The sequence below is a fragment of the Lonchura striata genome, chromosome 20 (genome assembly GCF_050655825.1).
Source record: "Lonchura striata isolate lonStrDom1 chromosome 20, ASM5065582v1, whole genome shotgun sequence".
In the NCBI taxonomy this organism is placed as follows: Eukaryota; Metazoa; Chordata; class Aves; order Passeriformes; family Estrildidae; genus Lonchura; species Lonchura striata.
In genome coordinates, this window is record NC_140722.1 from 1,886,049 (window position 1) to 1,911,468 (window position 25,420).

Below are 25,420 nucleotides of genomic sequence, written 5' to 3' on the forward strand. Positions count from 1 at the left end.
GGGAGGACCATGTCCAGACATCCCCCTTGAGCTGGCCCACAGCAGCTTTGGCAGAGATGGATGGCAAGAGGTCCAGCCTGGAACAACCTTTCTTACCTGGCTTTGCCTCTGTTCTGCTAAGAAAACATTTCCCCAGTCTCATTTCTGTACAAATGTACAGCAACAGCGTTTGTGTCCCCACAAAGCTGAGAAGAATACTTTGGCATCCGAGTGCTCAGACACCACAAACAGCCAGACTGAGAACTCCTCAATGACTTGCAAAATGCAACCCAAACCCCCCCCCACTACCAGGACTGAGTTTGGCACAGGGCACCTGCTCTGCAGAAGTCCTTCAGAAGGAAAGCAGCGACTAGAAGCAGCAGCCTGGCCACACACTGAGGATGCAGAACAGCCTCTGACCCCACTCTGAGCTGCACCACCAAGCACGGGCCAAGACCCTGAGAAGATTGTACCTGTGGGCGGTTCTTATGGCTCCAGGTGAGGGTATCTGAGCCCAGAAAGGACATGGAAAGATGCCTGGGTAAGATTTTTGAAGCACGTGCTTTGGTTGGTTCAGAATAGCTGAATGAATTTCAGCCTGGAAAAAAGAAGGTTCTGGCACAGCATGGAGCCCTTCCCAGTGCCTGAAGGTGCTCCAGGAGAGCTGGAGAGGAGCTTTGGACATGGGGTGGAGTGAGAGGACACAGGGAATGGCTTCCCACTGCCAGAGGGCAGGCTTAGATGGGATACTGGGAAGGAATTCTTCCTGTGAGGGTGGGCAGGCCCTGGCACAGGGTGCCCAGAGCAGCTGTGGCTGTCCCTGGATCCCTGGAAGTGCCCAAGGCCAGGCTGGATGGGGTTTGGAGCAACCTGGGACAGTGGGAGGTGCCCCTGCCATGGCAGGGGTGGCACTGGATGGGCTTTAAGGTCCCTTCCAACCCAAACCATGCTGTGATTTCCAGCTGTGCCAGGTGTGCTGGAGCTCCCTTGGCAGACAGAGCACATCTCCCCAGCTCAGAGCTGCTGTACCTGGCAGCCAGGCCCAGGAACCGCTGATAAGATGAGGGCAAACATCTCCTGTGGCTCCCCCCGTGCTGCAGCAGCCGGGGCTGTCCCGCAGGGAATCACCGAGCGGAGTGGGGCTCCGGCTGTGCCTGACGTGCAGCCCCAGGCCCGCAGCCTCCCCTGGGCCTCTGCAGACCCCCTGCGCCCCAAGAGCTGCTTCAACGCAGCCAGCTCAGCACAGGGAGCACCTCCATCCATCCATCCATCCATCCATCCATCCATCCATCCATCCATCATCCATCCATCCATCCATCCATCCATCCATCCATCCATCATCCATCCATCCATCCATCCATCCATCCATCCATCATCCATCCATCCATCCATCATCCATCCATCATCCATCATCCATCCACCCATCCATCCATCATCCATCCATCCACCCATCCATCCATCATCCATCCATCCATCATCCATCCATCCATCCATTATCCATCCATCCATCATCCATCCATCATCCATCCATCCATCCATCATCCATCCATCATCCATCCATCCATCCACCCATCCATCATCCATCCATCCATCCATCCATCCACCCATCCATCATCCATCCATCCATCATCCATCCATCCACCCATCCATCCATCATCCATCCATCCATCATCCATCCATCCATCATCCATCCATCATCCATCCATCCATCATCGATCCATCCATCCATCCACCCATCCATCATCCATCCATCCATCCATCCACCCATCCATCCATCATCCATCATCCATCCATCCACCCATCCATCCATCCATCCATCCATCCATCATCCATTCATCCCCCATCCATCCATCCACCCCGGTGAGCCCTGAAGGGTCTGCAGTGGAGAGGAGAGTGGGACAATGCCACAGGGCTGGAGCCCCCTGCTCTGGGACAGGCTGGGAGAGCTGGGGATGCTCACCTGGAGGACTGAGGGCTCCAGGGAGAGCTCAGAGCCCCTCCCAGTGCCTAAGGGTGCTGGAAACAGAGAGAGTTTTTACATGGAGAGAGAATGATAGGACAAGAGAGAACCACTCCAAATTAAACCAAGAGAGATTTAGATCAGATGTTAAGAAGAAATTCTTCCTTGTGAAGGTGGCGAGGCCCTGGCACAGGGTGCCCAGAGCAGCTGTGGCTGTACCTGGATCCCTGGATGTGTCCAAGGCCAGGTTGGACAGGGCTTGGAGCAGCCTGGGACAGTGGATGGTGTCCCTGCCATGGCAGAGGGTGGGACAAGATGAGCTTTAGGGTCCCTTCCCACCCAAACCAGTCTGGGATTCCATAAGTCCTCTCCTGCATGACCACCTCCACCAGGGCTTTATCCTCAGCTTAGAGAATTGTTCTCCATCTCAGCAAACTTCCCTTCCTCCCTCTCTCCCTCCCTCTCTCCAGATCTGGGCTGTTGTCCCTGTCTGGAGCAGCCAGGGCAAAGCTCCATCTGCCTTTCCACTCTTGGAAGGAAACTCTGCAGCTCCCCACTGTCCCCAGGCCTCCGTGACCCCTATGGCCCAGCCCTGCAGAGACTGAATGACAGGGACAGTTCAGTCCTGGAAAAGCCAACAGCCCTGGGGGCTCACAGAAGCCCTCTACAACCATCACCCAACCAGCAGGACCTGACTCCAGCCCAAGTGGGAAGTGCCTGCTCAGGTCCATCAGTTCCAGCCCCGCTCCTTCCCAGGGCTGATGCGGAGGCTCTCTGAGAGCAGCAAGTCTCCAGAGTGCTGTGGAGCTGCCAGGGAGTCCCCTGCAGCACCCAGGAGGGTGCTGGGGCCCAGCCCCACCCATCCAGCTCCTCCTGCCTGCAGGGCTTGGCTGCTCCCAAGGGAGCAGAGCCTTCTGCCTGCAGCCCCATGGACCTTGGGGATCACTCTTCCCTGCCTGGCTCCTGCAGGTCCCCGTTAGCTGGGACAGCACAGCTTTGTGATCACAGCACCGAAATTTGCCTCTGGTGCAAAACTTTCTCTGACCTCTTATCCCTGCACACTCTTCTCAAGCCTCCCCTCCATGCTCCCTCCTCAGGTCCAGCTGTTTCCTCAGGGTTCCTCAGGGCAGTCACACAGACGGGTGTTTTAGCCTCCAAGTCTTTTCCCAGACAGTCACAATCTCTCCTGTGTTCTCCATTCACACTAAAGCAGGTCCCTGCTGGCCTCACACTGCCTCCCACGGGCACCTCAACTCCTGCAGGAGCAGAGGGACATGGGGAGAGGCTGTGCTCCTCCCCTGCCACCACCACCCACCTCACCCCACCCTCCCTGCAGCCACCAGCCGCCTGCAGGCATCGTCCCTCTGCTCCCCACGAGCCTCACCCCACACACCATCACTGTCCCCACGGCATGAGCAGGGCCAGGGCCACATGCCCCAGCCCCCTCCAAGCCAGCTCCCTTGGCCAGCAGCGTTTGGATGGCTGTCAGAGCAGAGAGCACGTTGTTCTCCTGCCCAGCAGGACGGGACTGAGCTCAAAAACATCACACTGGGAACATGAAGGGCAGCATGAAAGGCAGGAAGTGAGCATTCCCTCTTCCCTTCAGCCTCTGAGCAGGTTTCACACCAGCCCCGTGAGCTCTGTCACCTTGTCCTGCCAACATGACCTCAGCTGTCCCACACCACGGCAGCACCAGCTCCTCATCTTGAGTGCTGTGCCCAGTTAGGGCCCCTCACAAGAGAGCCCTTGAGGGGCTGGAGCATGTCCAGGGAAGGGAACAGAGCTGGGGAAGGGGCTGGAGCACCAGGAGCAGCTGAGGGAGCCTGGAAAGGGGCTCAGCCTGGAGAAAAGGAAACTCAAGAGGCACCTTCTGGCTCTGCAAAACTCCCTGAGGGGGCTCCCAGGGAACAAGGACAAGAGGAGAGGGAACAGCCTCATGTTGCACCAGTAGAGTTTTAGACTGGGTATTTTGAAAATGTCTTCACTGAAAGGTCTGCAGGCATTGGAAAGACTGCCCAGGCAGGTGGTGGAGTCCCCATCCCTAAAAATGGTCAGGAAATGACTGCATGTGGCACTCAGGGTACAGCTTAGTTGACAAGGTGGTGATCAGTCACAGGTTGGAGTCGATGACCTTGGAGGTCTTTTCCAGTCTGAATGGTTCTGCAGCTCAGGAAGGGAAGAACTCAGAGATCTGAACCTGCTTGGGGAGGAAATCACCATGGACTGACCACGGGAGGCTGCTCCCAGGGAAACCACTGAGACGTGTCCACTCCTGTCCCTCTGGCACTGATGACAGGTCCAGCCTAGCCTGCCTGACCAAGGAGGGCAGGAAGGGCTCCTCCAGGCTGGCTGGACCGGTCCCTTCCTGGGGACAGGCCCTGCAGGGCTTTGCTGACGACTTCAGACACCTTTGTCCAGACAGGTGGGTGCTGTCCTGCCCCGAGGCAGCCTGGCAGGCTCGAGCTGTCGAGCTGGTGTGCCCAGCTCCACTGACCTGCAGTTGCCCAGGGATGCTGAGCCAGGGAGAAGGAGCCAAGGCCTGGCTGAGGCACCACTGGAGCAGACAGAGCAGACAGCAGCTTGTCATCACACGGAGTGTGACAGCCAGGGTGGAGCTGCCAAGTCAAGAACTGGGTCAAGTGGGGAAAAATAGGAGAGCAAAGGCAGTAAGGGTGGGATGATCTCATGGGAACACACTCACATGAGGGCAGTGGTCCTCTGTGACACCTCCACAAGCTTCTGGATCCATCACCCAAAAAGAGGCCGTGGCGTGGGGCTCTCCCACCTCCCTGCTCTGCTGCAGCCAGCCCAGCCTTAACTGACACGTGTTGAATGAGTGTTTGGGCAATTATGGATTTACATGATGTCAGCAGTTGCCAGGAGCCCAGACATCTGCTCGCTCATCATGCCCGAGCCAGGCAGCACGGAGACATCTGACCCTGCTGCCAGGCAGCAAAGGGCCTCCCTCCACATCCTCCCCTGGCATCAGCGCCTGCAGGGGACGGGCAGTGCCCTCCTGCCCCGGTGCCAGTCCCCGAGCCGGGGTTAATGGAGCAGCCTGAGCTTATTCCAAAAAGGATGCCCTGGAAATGAAGATCAGCATCCCTGCAGCTCCAGAGCATTGTGCCACATGTCAAAAATGAATCGTGAGAAAGTTAGCGGGGGGAAAAGAAGCCACCAAATTGACAGGGAGTCATCCCCCGAGCCAGGCTGGAGTCAGGCAGCCATGGCAGCTCACCATGCCAGCTGCCAGTGCTGAGAGCAGCCAGGGCAGAGCCCATCCCCAGAGACCAAGCCCTCCTTCCAGCTTGCCCTGGACCCAGCCCTTCTGGCACCAGGAAAAACCAGGAAAGAGGAACATGGCCTCTGCTGCATGCCAGGGGGATGGGGCTGAGGCGCCTCCTCCTCCTCCGGGCCCGCCAGGATGCAAAGGCAGTGTCCTCCCTGCTCCCCCTCACACTCAGGACATGGGCCTTTTGCCAGACATGGGAAATTTGGGGCCACTTTAAGCAAGGTTTCACTCCCCCCCTTTAGAGTGACACCTCCCAGCTGAGTAAACAAGTCCAGGAAGGAGTTGCTGTGTCCCCTCAGAAGCCAAGAAACACCTTCCACAACCTCATTAACGCCCAAATGGAGATGTCCCAGCTGACGGGGGGACAGCCCTGAGTCAGCCCCTGCGGGCACCCAGTGCCTCTCAAGGTGGAAGCACAGCCCAGACACCACAGAGCAGGGAGAGGCAAAAGCCAGCAGAGCCCACAGCCCCCCGTCCCACCCTGGTTTCTCCCTCTGCTCCCACCAGGGCAGGATGGGACCAGCAGCACCATCATGTGCCACCACTGAGCTCTGGTGTCACAGCACCTCCCTGGGGACTTTGCTGCTTTCCTTGGCACCACAGGTCCCTCCCATCTCACCTCCAAAAGCCAAGCCCCACTGATGCCCTCAGCCACACCAGGGCCTTGGCTGTACGTGCCCAGCAGCTCCACAGTCCCACAGCCCACGGAGGTGACAGGGGGATGATGCTATTCCAGAGCTCTCCAGTTCCAGCCCAATCCCCTCACTCCCTCCCTGGGACAGCCACTCAGCAGCACAAGCAGAAGTTTTTCTCTGTCACCAGTAATGAAAAACCATCCTCTGCTCCCAGGCAGTCTCAGCTCCCTGAGAGCCATCCCTGCTGCTCACCAGGGACAGCTGTCACATAGCACCTTCCTGCCAGCTCAGCCACACCAGCCTGCAGGCTCACAGGGACCCCAAAACTCAGCCCAGAGCACAGGATCCCATGGGTGGGGCACTTGGGAGCAGGGGGTGCATCAGGGACAGATCCTCATGGCAAGATCCAAAGCAAACCCACCCCACTGCCTGAGCACCAGGGAAGGGCCCAGGGCTCTGGCAGTCCACTGGGGCTTCCTGCACAGCCAAAGGCTGCCCAGCTTGTCCCTTCCATCACTCCAGGCAGCCCCATAGAGCCAGGAATGTGCCTCTTCCAGGGAAACACTGACTTTTCAAAAGGCATGGCTTGCACAGTCAGCAGAGTGGGGAATGCACCAGGAGTGGACAGAGGGGAAATTCATGATCTGATGGCACAGCTGGGGCTTTCAGCTCCTCCAGCAAAGTCCAGCAAGGAGCACTGGCTGGACAGGAGAAGGCTGGGGACAAAGCAGGTGCTCCACACTCAGCACACAACATCCACCAGTGCCATGACAAGCCATGCACCAGCCCTGGCGAGGCACTGAAGGGCTAAAGCCACCCCAGAACATCCTCCCCATCCTCCAGGCAGACAGGGAAGGCTCCTTCCCACCTGCAGGATGTCACCTGAGCCAAACACCCTCCCAGTGCCAAGGCCACAAGGTGCCCAGGCAGGGCTGGGGTCACCCCGAGGGACACCCAGCCCTCCTGTGCCAGCCTGCGTGTCCCTGTCACAAACAGCCACAGCCTGAGGAGGACCCAAGGCACCCAGGCTCCTCAAGCACAACTGTCCCAGAGGGGAAAACTGCTCCCGCAGCATTCCACAGCCAGCCCCCAGCCCAGCCAGAGGGCTGCAGGGAGTCTCAGGGTGCAGGAGCCTTGGGGCTGCCCTCCTTTGGCCCTGCTTCCTAGAGCCAGGCAGGGAAATAGTGCTGAGGTGGGAATCCCAAGCAAAAGGGTCAACAGAGCTCCAAGACATCTTACTTCCCCAGGAAAAGGTCTGGGTGATCTTGGGCAGAGAAACCCCAAACCAGGGTTTGGTGATGCTCTCCTGCCCCAGGACAGGGGGGTGTGGGCAGCAGGAGCTCTCACCAAGCTGCCTGGGAGGATGTGAGGATGCCAGAGCAGGCAGGGCTCAGGCAGGGATGCAGGCAGGGATGCAGGCAGGGATGCAGGCAGGGAAGCAGGCAGGGCTCAGCAGGGATGCAGGCAGGGTTCAGGCAGGGATGCAGGCAGGGATGCAGGCAGGGCTCAGCAGGGATGCAGGCAGGGCTCAGCAGGGATGCAGGCAGGGATGCAGGCAGGGCTCAGCAGGGATGCAGGCAGGGATGCAGGCAGGGATGCAGGCAGGGCTCAGCAGGGATGCAGGCAGGGATGCAGGCAGGGCTCAGCAGGGATGCAGGCAGGGATGCAGGCAGGGATGCAGGCAGGGCTCAGCAGGGATGCAGGCAGGGCTGTGCTGTGAATGGTACCCAGGAAGCTTCACCTCTGCTGGTTGCTTAGCGACCAGCATCGCGCAGAGCCAGTGCAGCCCTGCCAGCAGCACGGGCCCTGCTGCAGAGCCTGGCAGCAGAGGGGGGCTGGGAACCAGCCAGGAACCAGCCCTGGGGCCTGCCAGGCTCCCCCTTGGTGCTGCAGCAGCAGGATGGCTCCATTGGGATGTGCTCCTCTGCACTCTGAGCTGACCCCACAGCTCAGCCCCCCTCGCCCAAAGGCCTCCAGGAAAGGCAGCAGCACTTCCAGATGAGACCCTCCCACCCCAGTCCAGCTGCTGCCTCCAGAAACTGAAAAATGCCATGTAGGGAACAGAAAGGACACATGGAAACACCTTCATCACATCTGAGCCCATCTCAAGAGCCAGTCCAGCTGACTGGGATCCCAGACTGGTTTTGGTGGGACCTTAAAGCTCATCCAGTGCCACCACTGCCATGGCAGGGACACCTCCCACTGTCCCAGGCTGCTCCAAGCCCTGTCCAGCCTGGCCTTGGGCACTGCCAGGGATCCAGGGGCACCACAGCTGCTCTGGGCACCCTGTGCCAGGGCCTGCCCACCCTCCCAGGGAACAATTCCCAATTCCCAATGTCCCATCCATCCTCTGCCCTCTGGCAGTGGGAGCCATTCCCAGTGTCCTGTCCCTCCAGACCCTCGTCCCCAGTCCCTCTCCAGCTCTCCTGGAGCCCCTTTAGGCTCTGGAAGGGGCTTTAAGTCCTCTCTGGAAGTTTCTCTTCTCCAGGCTGAACACCCTTAGCCAACAGAGGCCAGCATCCCTCCAAACACCTCAAAATCCATTTGCATGGAAGAAAATGGTACAAGTTCAAAGGAGAAGAGCAGCAGATCTGTAAGTGAAACAGGCAGAAGCTCAAGGAAGAGAATTGCTCTTGCAAATGTCTTTTTGGGTCCTGCCTGCAATTTATGCTGCTGTTCCTCTCCCTTCCGAGGGAAGACAGATTACCTGGCTGCAAAGAGTAGCAGCAAACTGCTGCATTAACCATGGAAAACCACTGCTGGAAAATAGACCTTTGGGGGCTTCCTTAAACTACCTCCAGCATTGGTGTTTCTAGCAGAGCTCTGACCACCCACAGGTCAGTGGCAGAGAGTAAACCCAAAAGCTTTCCCTTTGACTTGGCACCTGAAAATCTGACTGATCACTGTGCTGCAGGAAATCTATGCATCCACCAGCACAAGGAGGCTTCCATGAGCTCCCCACTCTGGCACTGCCCCCTTGGCACTAAAGGAGCCTGAGAGAGCTGCAGCTGGCTGTTCCCCAAAGTCCCCAGCTCCCCTCACCCCCAGCCAGGGCATCCATCCCTGCTGGCACATGGATATGCTGGGGCACAGCATCCCACACTGGCTCACCCACCAGCAGCATCAATCCCTAAGGTTTCTCAGGGAAGTGGAGGAGAATATATTAGGTGGGTTATTTTGGGGCCTTTTTAAAAGATATGTTAAGCAGCTATTTTCTGCAACAAAATGCCTGTTGCTATAAGGGTTTTAAACCAAAAGAAACATCCCCAAAAATCCATTCTTCCCTGAGTGCAGGTTCACCAAGGCTCGGGGGGCTGGTCACAGGCCCCACTAGGGCAGGGCAGCCACAGGAGCCACCAAAGGCTGCTCTGCCAAGGCCTGGGAGGTGAAGCTGGCACCGCCTTCTGCCAGAGCCCGAGGTGCTGACACCTCTGCAAGCACTGCCTCGATCCAGGCCTGACACCACAAGCTGCCACTGCTTGGGATTTATTTCATTTGCTTTGTCTCACTCCCAAGGACAAAGCTGAAAACTCCTTTTTGCCCCTGCTGAGCTGCAGTTGGAGCCTGGCTCAGCCCAGCGCAGGCTGCAGCTCTGCTCCCAGGCTGGGCTCTCCTGTGGGACCCCAGGTGTGCCACCAGCTCTGCCCTGGCACTGCTCCCTGCCCCGCTCCTGCCCCAGCCAGCAGCAGGGAGCTGTCGTTCAGCAGGGCCAGCCCGAGCCACAGCTCTCCAAAGGCACCCCAGGGGCTCTCAGAGCCCTCAGCTCTGCCTGCAGAGCTGCTCCAGCCTCTGCTCCCCCAGCCAGCTCCTCCGAGGCCTCCCCACACCGAGGGACCCCCATGCCAGCCCCTCCCAGGCACGGGGCAGACATTTTCTGGAAAGCCAATATTGCTGCCTTTCCCTCGATCTCCCCCAGCCCTTCCATTTTACCTCCTGGCCAAACCTGAGCACAGCAGCTGTTTTTTTTTCCCTTGCTGTTTAATCTCTCCCCAGCTCCCAGAGGATGTTCGCTCAGTGCCTGCAGAAGCTCAGCTACCTTTGATGTGTCTCAAATTCTACCCCCAGGCAGGTGACAAGTATTCAGGGAACTTGGACAATTAAATGACAAGAGAAGGAAGGGCTGAAGGAAAAGCTTAAAAACATAATAATAAATAAATAAAGGGGAAACAAAAAGCAAACCTGAGCAAAGCCTCCCCACCACACCCAAGGGCAGAGCCCAAGAGAGGCAGAGCCTGAGAGAACCACCAGAACCACCAAAGCCTCCTGCTCTGAGAGAAGGGTCCCAGCCCAGGCACCCTGAGCATCCATTGGGAGCAGGGATCCCACTGTCACAGCTGGTCTGGCCCCACCACAGCAAGTCCCAACACAGCAATTTGTGTCCAGGAGCTCTTGGACCATGCACCAGCCCTGGCAGAGTCTGGCACAACTCCTGCCCTCCCAGCTAAACTGGGAAAGCTTCAGGCAGGACCAGGACCACAAAGTCAGAGGTGGCTCCAGCTCAGCCAGGTCCACCCCAGCCTGAGCCCTCTGTCCCAGCCAGCCTGGACTGGCACAGCACCGTGTGCTTCTGCTCACCAGCCCTGGTCACCCCTTGGGGACCTGAAGGGGATCCGTGACCCTTCTGAGAAGAGGATAGAAGCCTGGACTTTCCAAGAGTTGGTGCTGCCCATCTTGGTCAGCAGGGGAATGAGCTGAGTGCTGGCAAGGCCACCGGCCCCCCCAGACAGCATCACCCTGCTTGGGCTGGCACAGGGGACACACCTGGAGATGCCTCTGGGCCCTGCTCCATGCCAGGAGCACCCTCAGCCCCCCGACCTCCCAGCCTGCCCTGACCTCAGGGCACCACCCAGGGCAGCCACAGGCACCAGGAGCCACAGAGGAGGGTGCTCAGAGCACCAGGGCCCCACATGGCTGAGCACTGTGTCCCTGCAGCAGCCTCAGGGACTGTCCCTGGGGCTGCTCCTGGTGGCAGCACGGGGGTGACACAATCTCTGGGCCGCAGCATCGCCACATCCCACGGCTCTGTCTCCCCGGCAACCTGGGCACCTTCTCCCTCGCAGCTGAGCAGCCTGGTGCACAAAAGCCGAGCTGAATCCAGAATGGGATTAGGGCAGCCTCTCCTTCCCTCACCCTCCTGAATCCAGCCAGCCCCCGTTTCCCACCCAAAACCCATCATGGAGCACCAGCTCGCGTGAGGAACGGGAGGTGCAGCGCTCCTGCCCAGCCACCTGCCCCCACATCAGGGGCTGTGCTGCCATCCCTGGGATTTTGGCCGGAGGAAGGCAGGGCTGGGCAGGTGGAGTGACAGCACAGTCTCAGCTCTGGCTGCTCTCAATGACAGCATGCACATAGGAGCCAGACAGGTGACACCAGTGGCAAGGATCCCCAACCTCCCACTCCATCCAGCAAGCCCAGTGGCCTGAGGCTCTGACAGCTCTGTGCAGTGCCCCACCAAGTGTCCTGCCTGCTGCACAGGGGGCCCCATAATAAAGGAAAGAACAGCAAGGGCTGTGGGAAACAGGCTGGAAGAAGCCAGAGAGGTGCTGTTGGAAGATGATGTCCCAGAGCACACCAGCACCAGGGCAGGTGCTCTCCTGAACATGGCCCAGCCTCTGTTGTTCCCCTGGGAGCAAGTCCTGCAGATCCCCAGCCCCCACTGGGCCTGCTCAGATACTGCCCACAGCTCCACATCCCTTGGGCCCTGCTGTGCCAGAAAAGCTGTTGAAACACCAGTCCCAGGTGGCAAATCCTCCTCCATGGGGATGTGAGAGCAGACAGCTCCTCCTCTCCCCCCAGCCCCACAGGGATCCCCAGTGCAGCAGGCAGGAGCTGGCTCAGTCCAGCCCAGCCCTTCCAACCCTTGGCCAGGAGGAGTGGGCAGGGTGGGACCAAAGCTCTCCATCACCTGCGAGGGCTTGGGTGAGCGGGGGGCCACCAGAGCAGCAGAGCTGCATCTTCCCAGGAGAGCCCCAGCTCCTGCTGCCTGAGCACACAGCCCTGCCTGCCACAGGAGGGGCAGGATCCCAGCGTGGCTCTGGCCAAGGAGGCTCCAACAGCCAGGCACAGGGGTCAGAGCCAGGCTGCCCCGCCGTGACCCAGCATGGGGAGAGCCCAGCTCCGGAGTGCTGCGATGCACAAGAGGTGAAAGGCTCAGCCAAGGCAAGCAGGGGTTTGGCCAGCAGCCAGCCTTTCCCAGGAGTGTGAGGGAGCTGGCAGCTCCCCCTGCCTCCCGGGCCCACATTGCCACATACCACAAACCTGTTTGCTCAGCCCCAGCAGCTGGGATGGCACAGAGCAAGGCTCGCTGACCAAGGCATGTCTCGCAGCCAGGATGGGCCCCAAATCAAGAGGAAAGTGCAGCAGCAGCCCTGGGGCAGGGCAGGAACAGGCAGGGCACTGCCCTGGTACCCACAGGCAGCACTGCCAGCTCCCACTGGCTGGGCCAGGACTGCCAGCCTTGCCAGGGTCCTGCTGCAGCCAGAGGTGGAAGGCAGGGAGCACAGAGCAGCCTCATCCCCCCAGCTGCTCTGTGAAACAGCCCCACAGCTCTTCTCAGGCCACAGGGGATCTGTGCAGTGCCCTGGGCCAATTCCCCTTACAGGGACCTAATCCTGCCCAGGGTGTGGAGGGGGCCTCAGCAGGTGCTCCGTGCTCACCTGAGCTCTGCAGGACTAAAAACTGCCTGCGACAGAGCTGTGGGGCTGAACCCCCAGTGACACACCCCCACAGCCCCGGGGCTCTGCCTGGGGGTTTCTGGGGGCTGGCCCTGCCCTGCCCGGAGCTGGCCCTGCCCTGATGACCCCCCCTGCTTTTTGGGATGGGGAGTGACTGTCCTAAAGGTGCCACAGCCAAGTCAGCCCGGGCAGGGAGCAGGAGCACCAGCCTGCAGCCATCCCTGCCCTCCTCCTCCAAGCCTCACACAGGGATGGCACCAGAGAGCAGCCCTGGAATGTTCTGGTGCAGCAGGGCAGGGAGGCTGAGCCAAAGGCTGTGATGGCAGAGCCAGTGCCCTGGGAGCCCAGTTCAGGTGCCACTGCCCTCTGTGGAGCACCAGCAAGGCACCTGGGCTGCACGCCAGGAGCAGGCAGGGGTGCTGCAGCCCTTGTGGAACACCCTCACCCTGCCAGGGACTGGCCCAGAGCTGCTCCCATCCTTCCTGCCGCCCGCAGAGGAAGGCAGGGACCACAGGTTCAGCTGCCTTGTGCTGGGATGTGGCACCAGGGCAGATCAGCTGCTCCCTGGACAAGACACTCTGGGAAGCAGTGGGCTGGAGGAGGAGGGGAGCTTGAGGAGGGGAACTGCACCCAGAGCAAGAGAAGGCACCAAAAGGAGCCCAGTCCTGTCACAAGCTCAGCCCTGCCTTCCCCCATCTTCTCCTATCCAAAGGAAGGGCCAAGCACTCTCTCCACCATCATCATCCTCTGCTCTGCAGTCCCACAAGGCCCTGTCAGGGTCTGAAGTGGTGACAAAGTGTCATTTTCCCCAAGGTAATGGTGACACCTTGTGCACCACTGAGGAGGATGGGGTAGCTCAGTTGGACCTACAGGGACCATCAGGCCAGCTGATGCATGACCATGTCAGGCTCGCACAGGATCAGTCCCCAGCCAAGCCCAGCAGCCAGGAACCCTGACCAGGGGGTGAGAGGAACCCTGACCAGGGGGTGAGACCCAGCTCCAGAGTGAGGGAGCTGCTGGAACCCAGAGACAGGAAAAGCTCATGGCCACCACAGTCCCTGTGCCATGACCTAAGTGTCACCAGCCCTTCCTAAAGCAGGGGACACCTCCCTGGGCACACAGCTGCAGCACCCAGGAGATACAAGGGGCAACCAGAGACACCCAGACCTGGGCCAGGGCCCCCAGCTGCACCTGGGCCACCAAAGGCACCAGCAAGGGCAAGGGGCTGGCTGGTGCCGGGAGTCACCATGGGGATGGCACATCTCCTCCTTCCTGCTCCTCATGCCAGCCCAGCATGGGGGATCCCAACAGGGATTGGCAGCCCCTCCAGGGACAGAGCTTCCTGGTGGCATTGCCCAGGAGCAGAACACTTCCCGTGGGTACCCAGTGGGTACAGAGCCCAGGGCACCTGACCCCAGCCTCGGGGGACACCGAGGCCATGCAGGAGCACATGAAACCCACATGAAATCCACCACTGACCTTGGGCCTGCAGCTCTGCCTCGATCAACTCCAGACTGCTCACCCCACTCCCAATCCCTGCCATTCTCCTGGCTCTCCCTACAGACCTGCACCCCTGGGCACGGGTGGAGTTGGCATCTTGCAAAGTGCTTGGAGGAGGAGAGCTGGTGGGAAACTGCTCATCAAACATGGAGACCTGCCCTGCTGTGAGCCAGAGCCAGCTCCAGCCCCGAGAAGCCCATCAGAGCAGCCCAATCCAGCCCTCAGCAGGGACTCAGATCCCCTGCCCACAGACCATGGAATATCCTGAGGAGGAAGGGACCCACAAAGACCATCCAGTCCAACCCCCAGCCCTGCACAGGCACCCCAACAATCCCACCCTGTGCCTGGGAGCATTTTCCAAACACTCCTGGAGCTCTGGCAGCCTTGGGGCTCTGACCATTCCCTGGGGAGTGCCCAGCACCCTCTGGGTGTGGAGCCTGTGGATGAAGAACCTGCACCCGTTGCCTTGTGTGGGCAGGAGCCAAAGCCCGTGGGCAGCAGGGTCTGAGCCCTGTGGTGCAGGCTGCCACACACTCTGTCACCTGGGACAGAGCCAGGACAGCGGGGTGCAGCTGTGGAGCTCCTCATCCCTGTTTTCAGATGAGGACATTGTCCTCCCACCTCAGCCCGGGCCGAGGGCCGTGCTGCAGCTCTGCCCAGGCTCACCTCGCTCTGCAGGTCAGAGAGCCAAAGCAGAAGCAGGACTTTGTCCCCCCAGCCCTCTCCAGCCCTCACGGCTGCTGGAAGCTGCTCACATCTGGTTCACATGGCTGTCACTGTGCTGGGCAGTGGGGCTCTGGAATGGAGGATTCACAGAATCACAGAATAATGAGGTTGGAAGAGACCTCTTAGATCATCAGGTCCAACCTACGCCCTGACACCACAACTAGACCATAGCGCCAAATGCCAAGTCCAGTCTTTTTTTAAACATATCCAGAGATGGTGATTCTGCCACCTCCCTAGGAAGACAATTCCAGTATTTTATTATTCTTTCAGTGAAAAATTTTTTCCTAATATCCAACCTAAACCTTCCCTGACGGTGTCTCCAACAGCTGGAGGCACCCTGATGTCCCTGCAGAGGCTGGACCACAGGCCCTCAGCTCTTTCAGGCATCACAGCAATTGGATTCTGCAGCTCAGCCCTCTCCTGTGCTTTGCTCCCAGCCTTCCTGGCATGCACCTGAGGCCAGCTGTGCCCAGCCCCGTGAGCCCAGGACTGAGCCTGGGGCAAGGATCCACAGCCAGCAAAACCCCACAGCTGCTTGGCAGACACACTGCCTTTCTCAGATCCTCCACACAAAAGAGACCACGGAAACCCAACACTGAGACCCCAAACCCATTCTGGCAGTGGACAGGGACTTGGGCAGCCTGGAGGAGCCTTTCTGTGGGCAAAGGGGCTGCTGCTCAAGTCCCAGCTAAACCAGGAAGCAATCCCAACACAAAGAAAGCCACAACAAGCCCAAGCCCAGCAGTTTACTGTTTTGGTGGGAGCAAGCCAGATTCCCAGGGGCTCCTGGCAGACAAGCCTCTCCCTGCAGCACCTTTCCGTGCTGAGCAACCTTTTCTGTGCTGTAAAACCCACTCAACCTCATGTTGGATGTGGAAAGGAGAACAAAAGCTTTCAGGATAAACTCACGCTGCTTCCAGGGGCTGCTCTCAGCACTCGGCTCAGGCACGATTTACAACCTGCAAAGAAGAAATCAGATTTGGTTAAAAAGAAGGGAAAAGTCCTTCCCAGAGATGATGACAAGCGCTCAGAAGGACAGCTACCAGCTGTCACCAGAGGGTGCCTGCCCAGCTCCAGCGCTGTGTTTGGATTCCATACAAATCTCCCTGCTGGAAATGGGAGCTGTGCATTGCCCCAGACGTCGTTCTGCTCTCCTGATGTGCAGCCAGCCCTGCTCCTTCCTGGAGAACAGCAAATATTTACTACGGCAGCACCGCAGAGCCCACACACCTCCGAGTGCCACCACATCCCCTGGGCATGGCCCAGGCTCTCCTTTCAGGCCATCTGTGCCACCTGTTTGTCACCCATGGCTGTGGCTGGAGGGCAGCAGCTGGCTGGCAGGGCTCTAGCTGCAGAGCAGTGGTGTCAGCTCCCCAGCCACGGCAGCTCCAGCAGGGCAGCAGGAGAACCAGCAGCGAGCAGGGACAGCCCCAGCCTGCACCAGCGTTTTCAGAGCCTCTTGTGCATGACAACTGCACCCAGCCAGGGAGAAGAATCTGCCCAGTGGCACTGCAGTTCCACAGGAGGAGGAAGCACAGTCTGGGCACAGCAGGGATAGCTCCCACTTCTCCAAGGGTTAATTTTCAAACATCCTCGGACAGGCAAGGCCCAGCCTCCCCCCAGGCAGAAGCAAAGCAGGCCTATGCAAAGCTCCCACCTCTCTCATGGATTCAGCAAAATCCTTTCACTCTCCACAAGCAAACATCAGCTGCGTGCAGCCCACAGCCCGCCCTGAGCAGCACCGACCCAAGCAGCTTTCCCAGGAGGCACAAAGGCTGCTCCAAGCCAGAAAACCTGGTGCAGTAAAGCTGTGAGCTTCAGCACCTCCAAGGAGACAAACCCACCTTTGGGCAGGTGATCTGCATGAGAGATAAGTGAGGAGGAGGGGGTGGCAGCTGCCACCTGCGTGGCCCTGTCCCGTGCCTGTCACCCTGGGGAAGCACAGGCAGGATGTCACTGCCTGCTGGCTCTGGGTGCACTCTGTACACCCCTGCCCAGTGGGCACAGATCCCTACCCAGCCCTGTGGGTTTACTGGCTGAGCTGTCCTGGGGTGTGGGAGCAGGGCTGGGTGGCCACTCAGGGTAAGCCTGTGTCCAGCTCCAGCACTGGTGGCACCCACAGTCCCAGGTCCCTGCACCCACAGGCACCAGTGCCACCGAGCCCGAGCGCTGGAGCTGGGTGTGTGTCCCAGTGTGACTCAGGGATGCCACTGGTGTGTGGGGGCTGCTGTCCCATGCCAGTACCCTCATGCCCACACCACTCCATCCCAGAGCCCAGAGGAACCTCCCTGCTCTTCACCTCCCTCCCCTGCTCACAGAGATGCTCCTGCTCAGAGGCTCAGGAGGCAAAACAGACCAAGAGGCTTTGAGAAGGGCTCTGTCTCTACAGCAGGACATGGGTGCCACCAGGCTGAGCTGATCCATGGGCTGGACTCCAGCAGCAGAAGCAGGGCACACAGGGGATCTGTGGGATTCTCTCCCTGCTTCAGTGCAGCTTCTATGGCCTTGCTCGTTCTCTGTGGAGCCAAATGATTTCTGTGGGTACTCCACGCTGCTGCCAGGTTTGTGTGCTTGGATTTCTCTCATCCCAGCTCAAGGGGGGTCGATAGATGCCTGGCAGAGATGGGCAGGCAGATGCAAGAGCAGCTGGCTTTCCACAGACCCCCAAGGAGGAGTATGGCACCAGGGACACCAGCAGCCAGGGCTCCCAGGGCTCCTGCTGCGAGGGAGGATGGAGGATGCAGCCACCATTGGCAGGGCAGTGGCACTCAGCACTCCCCAGCCTGCCTGTGCTGACACTGCCAAACAATGCCCCTGCACTCCCCATCCCCTCAGACCATCCCTCCTGCCCTGTCAGAGGCCACCACGGCTGCTGTGCCGGCTCTGAGCCATGGCCATTTTGGGGAGTGAGACACTGCATCAATTAGGATCATATTAATGAAGTGTTCTGGGAAGCCTGGCAGTGGGAGCGAGGCCTCCCCCGACCCTGCTCACTTCTGCCCACGAACAGCAGCTCCCCAGAGCAGAAATCCACAGCAGCCTGTGCCCCAAGCTCCTGCCAGCGCCAGGCCGGTGTGGGCAGCCACAGACGCTGCCCCGGGCTCACAGTCACCCCTCGGTGACCCACACTGTCACCAGCACAGCCAGCCCAGCAGCTCGGCGTGGCGCTGCCCGGGGACGTGCTGCCACACGGATGGAGGCACCGCTGCTGGCCGTGGGAAGGAGCCCTGCACCGCTCTGGCTCACCCAGATTTAAACCAGCACCTGGCAAACCTGCTGATGGCTCCAACCGAGGCACAAGGACTCTAGTGTCCCCTCCAGCACAGCAGGGCAGGGCAGGGAGTGCAGCTGCAGGGGAGCCCAGGAGACACAGGGGAGTCCATAGACCACACCAGGGACCAGTCCATGGACCACACCAGGGACCAGTCCATGGACCACACCACCATGGCCCTGCCAGGCCTGCCCGGGGTGGGACTGAGCTCCAAAGCTCCATCAGCAGCGTGGAGGTGCACAGAAGGGCTGAGAGTGCCCCTGTCCCCAAAGCACAGCACAGGCAGCTGCACCTTCTCTACATCCTGTGGCCCTTCCCTTGGTCACCCTAAGCCAGACAGGTCTTACACCAGACCAAGGTGACGAGCAGGAATTTACTCATCCCATAGAATCCCAGAATGGTTGGAGCTGGAATGGACCTCGAAGCTCATCTCATTCCACCCTCTGCCATGGGCAGGGACATTTTCCACTAGAGCAGGATGCTCCAAGTCCCATCTAGGCTGGCCTTCCAGAACGTTCCAGAAACGTTATGTTACCAAGCATTCCTTGGTTCCCTGAAGGAAGCCCCAGGGAACTGGCAGAGGTAACAGCCCCTGCCCCATGTAGGGATGTGCAGACCCAAGCCAGATCAGCCCTCCCAGGAGGCTTCTCTTGTTCTGGCCACTTCATTCCACAGGACCTTCATTTATCAAGACTTGAGTAAATCTGCTAAAGGGAAATACCGCTGAGAATTTGGGCTGGGATTTTCCCCTGCCAAAGTTGATCATCACCACGTAACATCACTCTGTATCCTTGTCAAAAATGACACCTTCCCACAGTGAGCAGCAGCCCCACCGTCCAACCACCCCTCTCCCACCTCGAGCCCTTTGCCACATCCCTCTCAGCATCACCAGAGCCCCAAAACTGCATCAGGTACCACCATCCCCTACACTCCTGCTAGCACAGACGCTGCCAGACCCGGAGTGCACCTCATGACAGCACCCAGCTGCTTCCCACGGGACCACTGAGACAAAAACCTGCAGGACCCCCGAGCCCTTCACGGGCCACCTGAGGATGCTCCGGCGAGGATGCGACCCAGCCTCCACCGGCTGCTGGCACTCGCCTCAGCCAGGCTGATTAGCTGATTACAAAGGGGAATGTGTCATTTCAAACACACAATCAGATTTCCCGGCCCTTCTGCCCATAACAAAATGTCTCGTGAAATGGCTCATTCTCTGTTCTCCCATAGAAACGTGTTTCCCTTCTAAAGCCTGATACCAGGAGAGGAGGGGGAAAAAAAGGGAAAAGGCAAAGCTAAAAATATCATCCGAAAGATACCATGACAGCAACAGATTAACAAGAAAATGAGGTGGGAAGGGGGCTGTGAATGTGTTAATATCCTGTTTAATCTCTCCCCAGCCACCTAAAAAACGCACGGAAGGTAGAAACGATACCTCAACATTTCCTTTGTGCGGGAGCTGACTCCACCCTGTGTTTTCCTCTCCATCTGATGCTCGGGGAAGGATACCAGCAGACATCTCCGCTGCTGCCAGGCAGCGAGGGGCCCCGGCAGTGGGTTAGTAGGAGCAGAGGGAGGAAGGAGCCGGTGGGAGGAACCTGGCAGCAGGGCTGGGCTGTGAATCCCCATTCAGCATCGCCCCAGACGCAGGATGCGCTTTACACTGGCGCAGCACCTGCTCCTGCTTCCCACCCAGCGCCTCGCCGGGCCTGGGAGGGCTGGGGACAGCTCGGTCCAGCCAGGTGGTCCCAGGCTCCCGTTACAGCTGGTGGGGAGCGGGCTGGGCTCTGTGGGAATCCAGGGCATCCCTCTGGCTGCCCTGGGACCCTGGCAGGGGTCAGGAACGCCCCTGGACAGAGCCCCCAGAGACACTGTCTGTGATCTCTGTCCATGGAAGAGTTTTCAATCTTATAGGATGAATTACAAGCTCTGAGTGTTTGATATAAGTAATAATTAAGTGCAAAAAAAAGTTTTAGGTTTCTAGATTAGGGGTTCAAAGGGGACAAGATGGAGGAAATTGGGTGTGTCTTGTCCTTTTTCTCCTTCTTCATGCCCTCCATGTCTCACTGTGGTGTTGGCATTTTTCTGTTGGTTCAGGCTGGGGACACACTGTCCAACGTAGGTGACAGATATTGGCACGTTCTTGTAAATCCAGCCCAGGGAGTTTCTGGTATTTAATGTTTGTAACATCCCACTGAGGGCAGAGCCCCACACGCTGCCCTGCAGGACAGAGCTGGGCAGGGCAGCAGAACATGTGAGAGATAAACAGAATAAACAACCTGGAAACCAGCACAGATGAATTATTACTTCTTCTCTGGCAGCGGGGCTGAAAGACAGAGACTTTCTACAATCTGGGAATCATCAATACCACAGATTCCGACAGGGCTCCTTTCCACATCCCACTGAAAGGGGCAGGGAGCAGGTCCCGACCTGCGGCCACATTTCACTGCCACAAAGAGGCCAAGTGGCTGAGTGAAACTGCTGACCTGCTGGCAGGCACAGATCTGCAGCTCCAGCCTCATTTGTCTCGTGTTCAGAGCACAGCAGGGTCAGCCCGGCATCCCCTGGCGCTGGATCCCGCCAGCCCGGGGCCCAGCAGCTGCTCCTGCTCCAGCCACGGCTGCTCCTGCCCGAGGATCCCCGGCCCGGGCACTGCTGAGCCCCAGGAGCCTGCAGAGAGCACGGCACAGACCATCAGCAGGAGGTGGAGAGAAAATCCTCTTCCAGGGATTTGTCATCCAGATTTTAAGGATGTCTGCTTCTTCCATTCCTGGGGAAGGGGCATGAGTGGGCTCAGGGGTGTGCACACACTAGTCAGGACATGGACAACTCTGAGCTGCATCCAGAGCCCCCTCAGCTGTGAACTGGGACAAGAATTTGTATCAAATCACCCATCCAGGGCTCTGGGATGTCTGTCCCATTACTCCTGCCCAGTGCAAGGAGAGCAAACCTTGACTCTTGTACCAGTCGTACCAAACTTCAGCCCAACAGCTCTTCTTAGGATTGGATATCAGGGAGAAATCCTTCCCTGTGAGGGTGGGGAGGCCCTGGCACAGGGTGCCTGGAGAAGCTGTGGCTGGACACACATCCAAGGCCAAGTTGGACAGGGCTTGGAGCAACCCAGGATAGCAGAAGGTGTCCCTGCCATGGTAGGAGGGTTGGACTGATATGAACTTGAAGGTCCTTTCCAACCCAAACCCATGATTCTATGGCTCCACACATCCCCCTGGAGCAAGGCAGGGCAGAGGGAGCAGCTGCCATCCAAGACAAGGGACATCCATGGGGCCTGGGCCCAGCACCCTGCTTTGCACCAGGGACACACTGTGCGGACAGGAGAGCTGCTGCAGGAAGCAGCCACTGCTTCTACACTGGAAAACCTGGTTGCCCAGATTTTCTCCTCTTCATCTGAAGACACACTTAGGTTCTGGACAACCCACAAGCTTCCACTCAAGGGCTGGAAGGAGAGGAAGGGTGGATCTGCAGCCCCAGGGAAGGTTTGCAACATGTCCCCATCAAAGTCTCCTCCCACCATGCTTTCACCTCGTGTAATCCAGACAAGCAGATGATGAAGGACCGGCCTGGGAAGTCTGGTCAGCAGCAGTGATGCTCAGCTTTACAGCCCTGAATGGCACAGGGCAGGGGCTGGAAGGGGTTCCCGAGGGAGGCTGGAGCTTCCTCCAGCTCGCACAGACACAGCTCCTTCCAGGCTCCAGGGACAGCACGAGCTCCCAGTGCCCCTGCCCAGAGCAAACCCCACATCCCCTGCAGCAGGGTCAGGGCCAGCCCCACTGCTCGGCACCACAGAACTGCCCAGGCTGGGACAAACCCAAACCTGCTGACTCAGAGGCACCGACCGCCCTGAAAAGAGCAGTGAGCCCCGCAGCCGTGGCTGCCACAGCCCCAGCTCATTTTTAGGTGTCACGATAGAATCAGGTATTTGTGGATGCACAAGTTTCCCTGCGCAGGAGCTCCCAGCACCCAGGGAGTGCCACTGTTTTGTGTTTCTCCTTTGGCAGAGGGAGCTTCAGGCTCAGCTCAGACCTCCAAGTGACAGGCACCACATGAAAGTCTACTCCAGGCAGGGCTCGCAGCCGCCCACGCCCGTGCTGAGCCCATCTCCCCGCGCTCCCCATCGCGTCCCAGCTGCTGCTCTGTGCCACAGCTCCAGCCTAAGGCAGCAGGGAAACAGCCCAAGTGCACAGCCAAAGAGAATTAAGGCAAAGGACACTCCAGTGATGTCTGCGAGTCTGAGCAGGAAGCTCAGAGCAAGGAAGAGCCAAGCCACCCCCTGCCCTTTAACCGACAGGTCATTCTCAGCAGCTTCCTAATTTAGAAACCCTAATTAGTTAAGGGAAAAACTTCTTCTGTTAGGGACAGAATTAGTCAGGCACTGAGTGGTCTGTGGGTGTCCCATAGGAAAACAGAAGTCCCCAGCAGTGCTGGAGCAAGGGGAAGGCAGGCAGGACGCCCGGAGCGACGCTGGAACCCCCACGGGACGAGGGCTCAGTGCTGCCAGCAGAAAGCCTTAATGTAATTCCATAAACCAGTGGAGGATCCAGCTCCTCACCAGGACCAAGGTCATCACCCTGAGCTTAACAGGGAGCTCAGCTGCCTAGGGGAAGAAAAAGACTTTCCCCAGTCTATGCTGCAGTGACTTCTTCAGCTGAGCCAGCCACCCCTCCTGGCCACAAAGACATCAGATGCACGGAGGCACTTACCCTGGAAGGTTGTGGTGGTGGTGGCAGCAGCAGCCCAGGGAAGGGGGCCCGGCACACTCTGTGTCTGCACAGGGAAGGCACCAAAACCTTCTTCTGCACACCAGGAACACATATCTTTAGGTCAGAAATCCCATACTGGACTTCAAAAACCATTTCTAGATGCTTCCTCCTGACCGAAACATCTCCCCTAAGAGTTCTGGAGAATGTTCATATCTCAAAAATTGGTAAAAATCAAAAATCCTAGACAGTCTTAGGCACAACATTCACAAGCAGCCAAAACAGCAGGGCAAGAACCCATCCCCCACCAAAGATAGCCAAACACAGGCTCTGCAGCCCACAGCCCTGCCCAGGGCTCTGCTGGGAACGGCTGCATCCAGGAGAGCAATCCCCATGGCACAGGGATGGTGGCAAAAGGAGAGGAGATGAGAATCCTCCCCTCCCGGAGAGGCTCACAGCCCATGGGAGACAGCTGCACCCCAGTCCTTGACTCCAAACACAGAGGCCATGCCTGGAGGGAGCCCTGGACCTGCCACAGCTTCCAGAACATGCCCTGCGTCCCTGCAGGCAACAGCCAGGTCCTCATGGAGAGCACAGCCCCGAGCAGCCCGGGAGCCCCACAGCCGGGCACCGTGCTGCCGAGCCAGACTCTGAACCAACATAACTGAAGAGTAATTAATTCCCTTCTCGCAAGCACCCTCACCCAAGCCAGGCAGCCTTCCCTCGGTTCCCAACTCACCCAATGGCAACAAGGACACACAGCTGAAGGCCACCAAGGGGTCCAAGGGGGCTGACACAGCCAGAGCCCTCCCTTGGATGTGGAGACCCACAAGGAACAGAGCAGATAACAATGTGCTTCCCCACACCCCGAGTTTTTCTGGAGCAAAAATCCCTTTGGGCAAGCGTAGCAGGAGAAAGCTGGAGGGAAGGTGCCAGATGAGTGCAGGAAGGAGACGGATGCACGGGCTGGTCTCGCTGGGGATGCTGGAGAAGCCACACCTCATCCACAGCAATGGAGAAGGGGCTGATCAGGAGTCACCTCACACCATCCACAGCTGAATGAAGCACAGCTTTGACATCGCCTGCAGCACACCGAGACTGCCCAGCCGCACACCCAAACCATTGTTTGCCCACAGGAGGGTCCCCACCGAGACAGGCTGAGGCCGGGCACGCCGGAGGGAACAATACCCCGGGAAACAGCCGGAGAAACGGCGATGGGAAATACAGAAACCGGTGCTGGGGAAAGGGCCACGCAGGTCCTCTAGTACGATCTCCCGGGTAACCAGCCTATGGAGAAAATGCTGAGCTCAAGGATACCTCCAGAGCCCACCTCCTGCCATATGACGGTACTCCAAAAATAACCACAGAAATATGCGAGGACCCATTCCAAGTTGTTCCTGGCTCTCTCCACATTCTCCCTCTAATGTTAATCGTCTCCCTCAAATCGCAGCCCTGCAGTTCAATCTGCTGCCGCAGCTCGGGGCTACGGATCCCCGGGGCTACGAATGCCGGGGTCGGCGGTCCCGCCCGCCGCCTGCCCGCGCTGCGCTGCCGGCGGGCCCGGGCCGGCCGCGCCCGCAGCATCCCGGCAGAGCGCGGAGCGGGATGCGCCGCTGCCGCGGGAAGGCCCGGCTCGGGGCAGCCGCCGGGGCTGCAGCCTGCCCGCCTCTCTCCCCGCAGGCGCCGCGCAGCGCCTGGGGCTGCCCGGCTCCGCACCCCGCACCCCCGGCCGCTCACCTCGGCTCGGCTCTCTCGGCTGGGCTCGGCTCCGTTCCGCCGCGTGTGCCGGGCGCGGCCGCCGCCGCTGCCCGCCCGTGCCCGCTGCTGCCCCGCCGTGCGGCGGGCGCGGCGCAGCGCGGGGCGGGCCGGGCGCGGCGCGGCGCTGCGAGGGGCGGGCCCGCCCCGCCCGCACGGCTCCGCACGGCTCCGCACGGCTCCGCCCGCACCGCCCCGCACGGCTCCGCACGGCTCCGCCCGCACCGCCCCGCACGGCCCCGCACGGCCCCGCCGCGGAGCCGCTCCGGGGGATGCGGGGTGCGCCGGCCACGGTCGGGGTCCCGCGGAGGCACCCGGCACTTTCAGTCTCCTGCCCCGGGGCCTGCTGAGCCTTCTCTGTCACCCCGTGCAGGGCATGCGGCGGGCGCTGCAGCTCCCAGGGGTGCCCGGCCCTTCGTGGAGCACCCCGGGCTGTCTGCCAGTGGCTTTTGGGGGGCACACCCATGAGCCGGGCCCGGGAGATCGCCACACCAGTGCCTGACCACACTTGTGCATTTTGGTGGTGTCAGGGCAAGCAGCCCCTCTAGGAGATGCAGATGGGAAGGAGAGGCTGTTACTCGTCAAAATCTGCACCCACAGCATGGACAGACTGGATGCATGGGCACACTTGGATACACAGCAGGGGTGCCTGGGGGCACAGGGGTATGCCGGGTGCACAGCAGGGGTGGAGTGGATGAGGGATGCAGGGATGCACAGCAGAGATGCACTGGGGGCACAGGGGTGCAGGGATGCAGAGCAGGGATGCACTGGGGGCACAGGGATGCAGTGGGTGCACAGCAGGGATGCACTGGATGCAGAAGGATTCACTGGATTCCCCCTCAGCAGGGATGCAGTGGCCACTCTGCACTCTGAGTATGGGGTTGGCTCTCACACAGGGGCAGGGAGGCTCCACACT

At 59.4% G+C, this 25,420-nt stretch overlaps 1 protein-coding gene across 20 annotated transcripts in view; it reads right to left on the reverse strand.

The window, feature by feature from the left end:
- Positions 1–24,616, reverse strand: part of EPB41L1 (erythrocyte membrane protein band 4.1 like 1) — a 63,059-nt gene extending 38,443 nt beyond the window's left edge. For 7 of the 20 annotated variants that reach the window (XM_085557893.1, XM_085557891.1, XM_021548122.3 and 4 more), the window contains exons 1-2: positions 24,487–24,616; positions 15,676–15,725 (exon numbers count right to left, since the gene is read on the reverse strand). Coding sequence is in view for 12 of the 20 variants with exons in the window: in XM_085557881.1 (XP_085414007.1) it covers positions 15,676–15,725; positions 23,489–23,753 (315 nt within the window). In the remaining 8 variants the exon portion in view is untranslated. Of the gene's footprint in view, positions 1–15,675; positions 15,726–19,469; positions 19,631–23,488; positions 24,252–24,486 lie in introns of those variants that run through there. The other 13 variants (XM_085557883.1, XM_085557884.1, XM_085557878.1 and 10 more) reach the window with 9 other exon arrangements.
- Between the last annotated feature and the right edge of the window lie 804 nt (positions 24,617–25,420).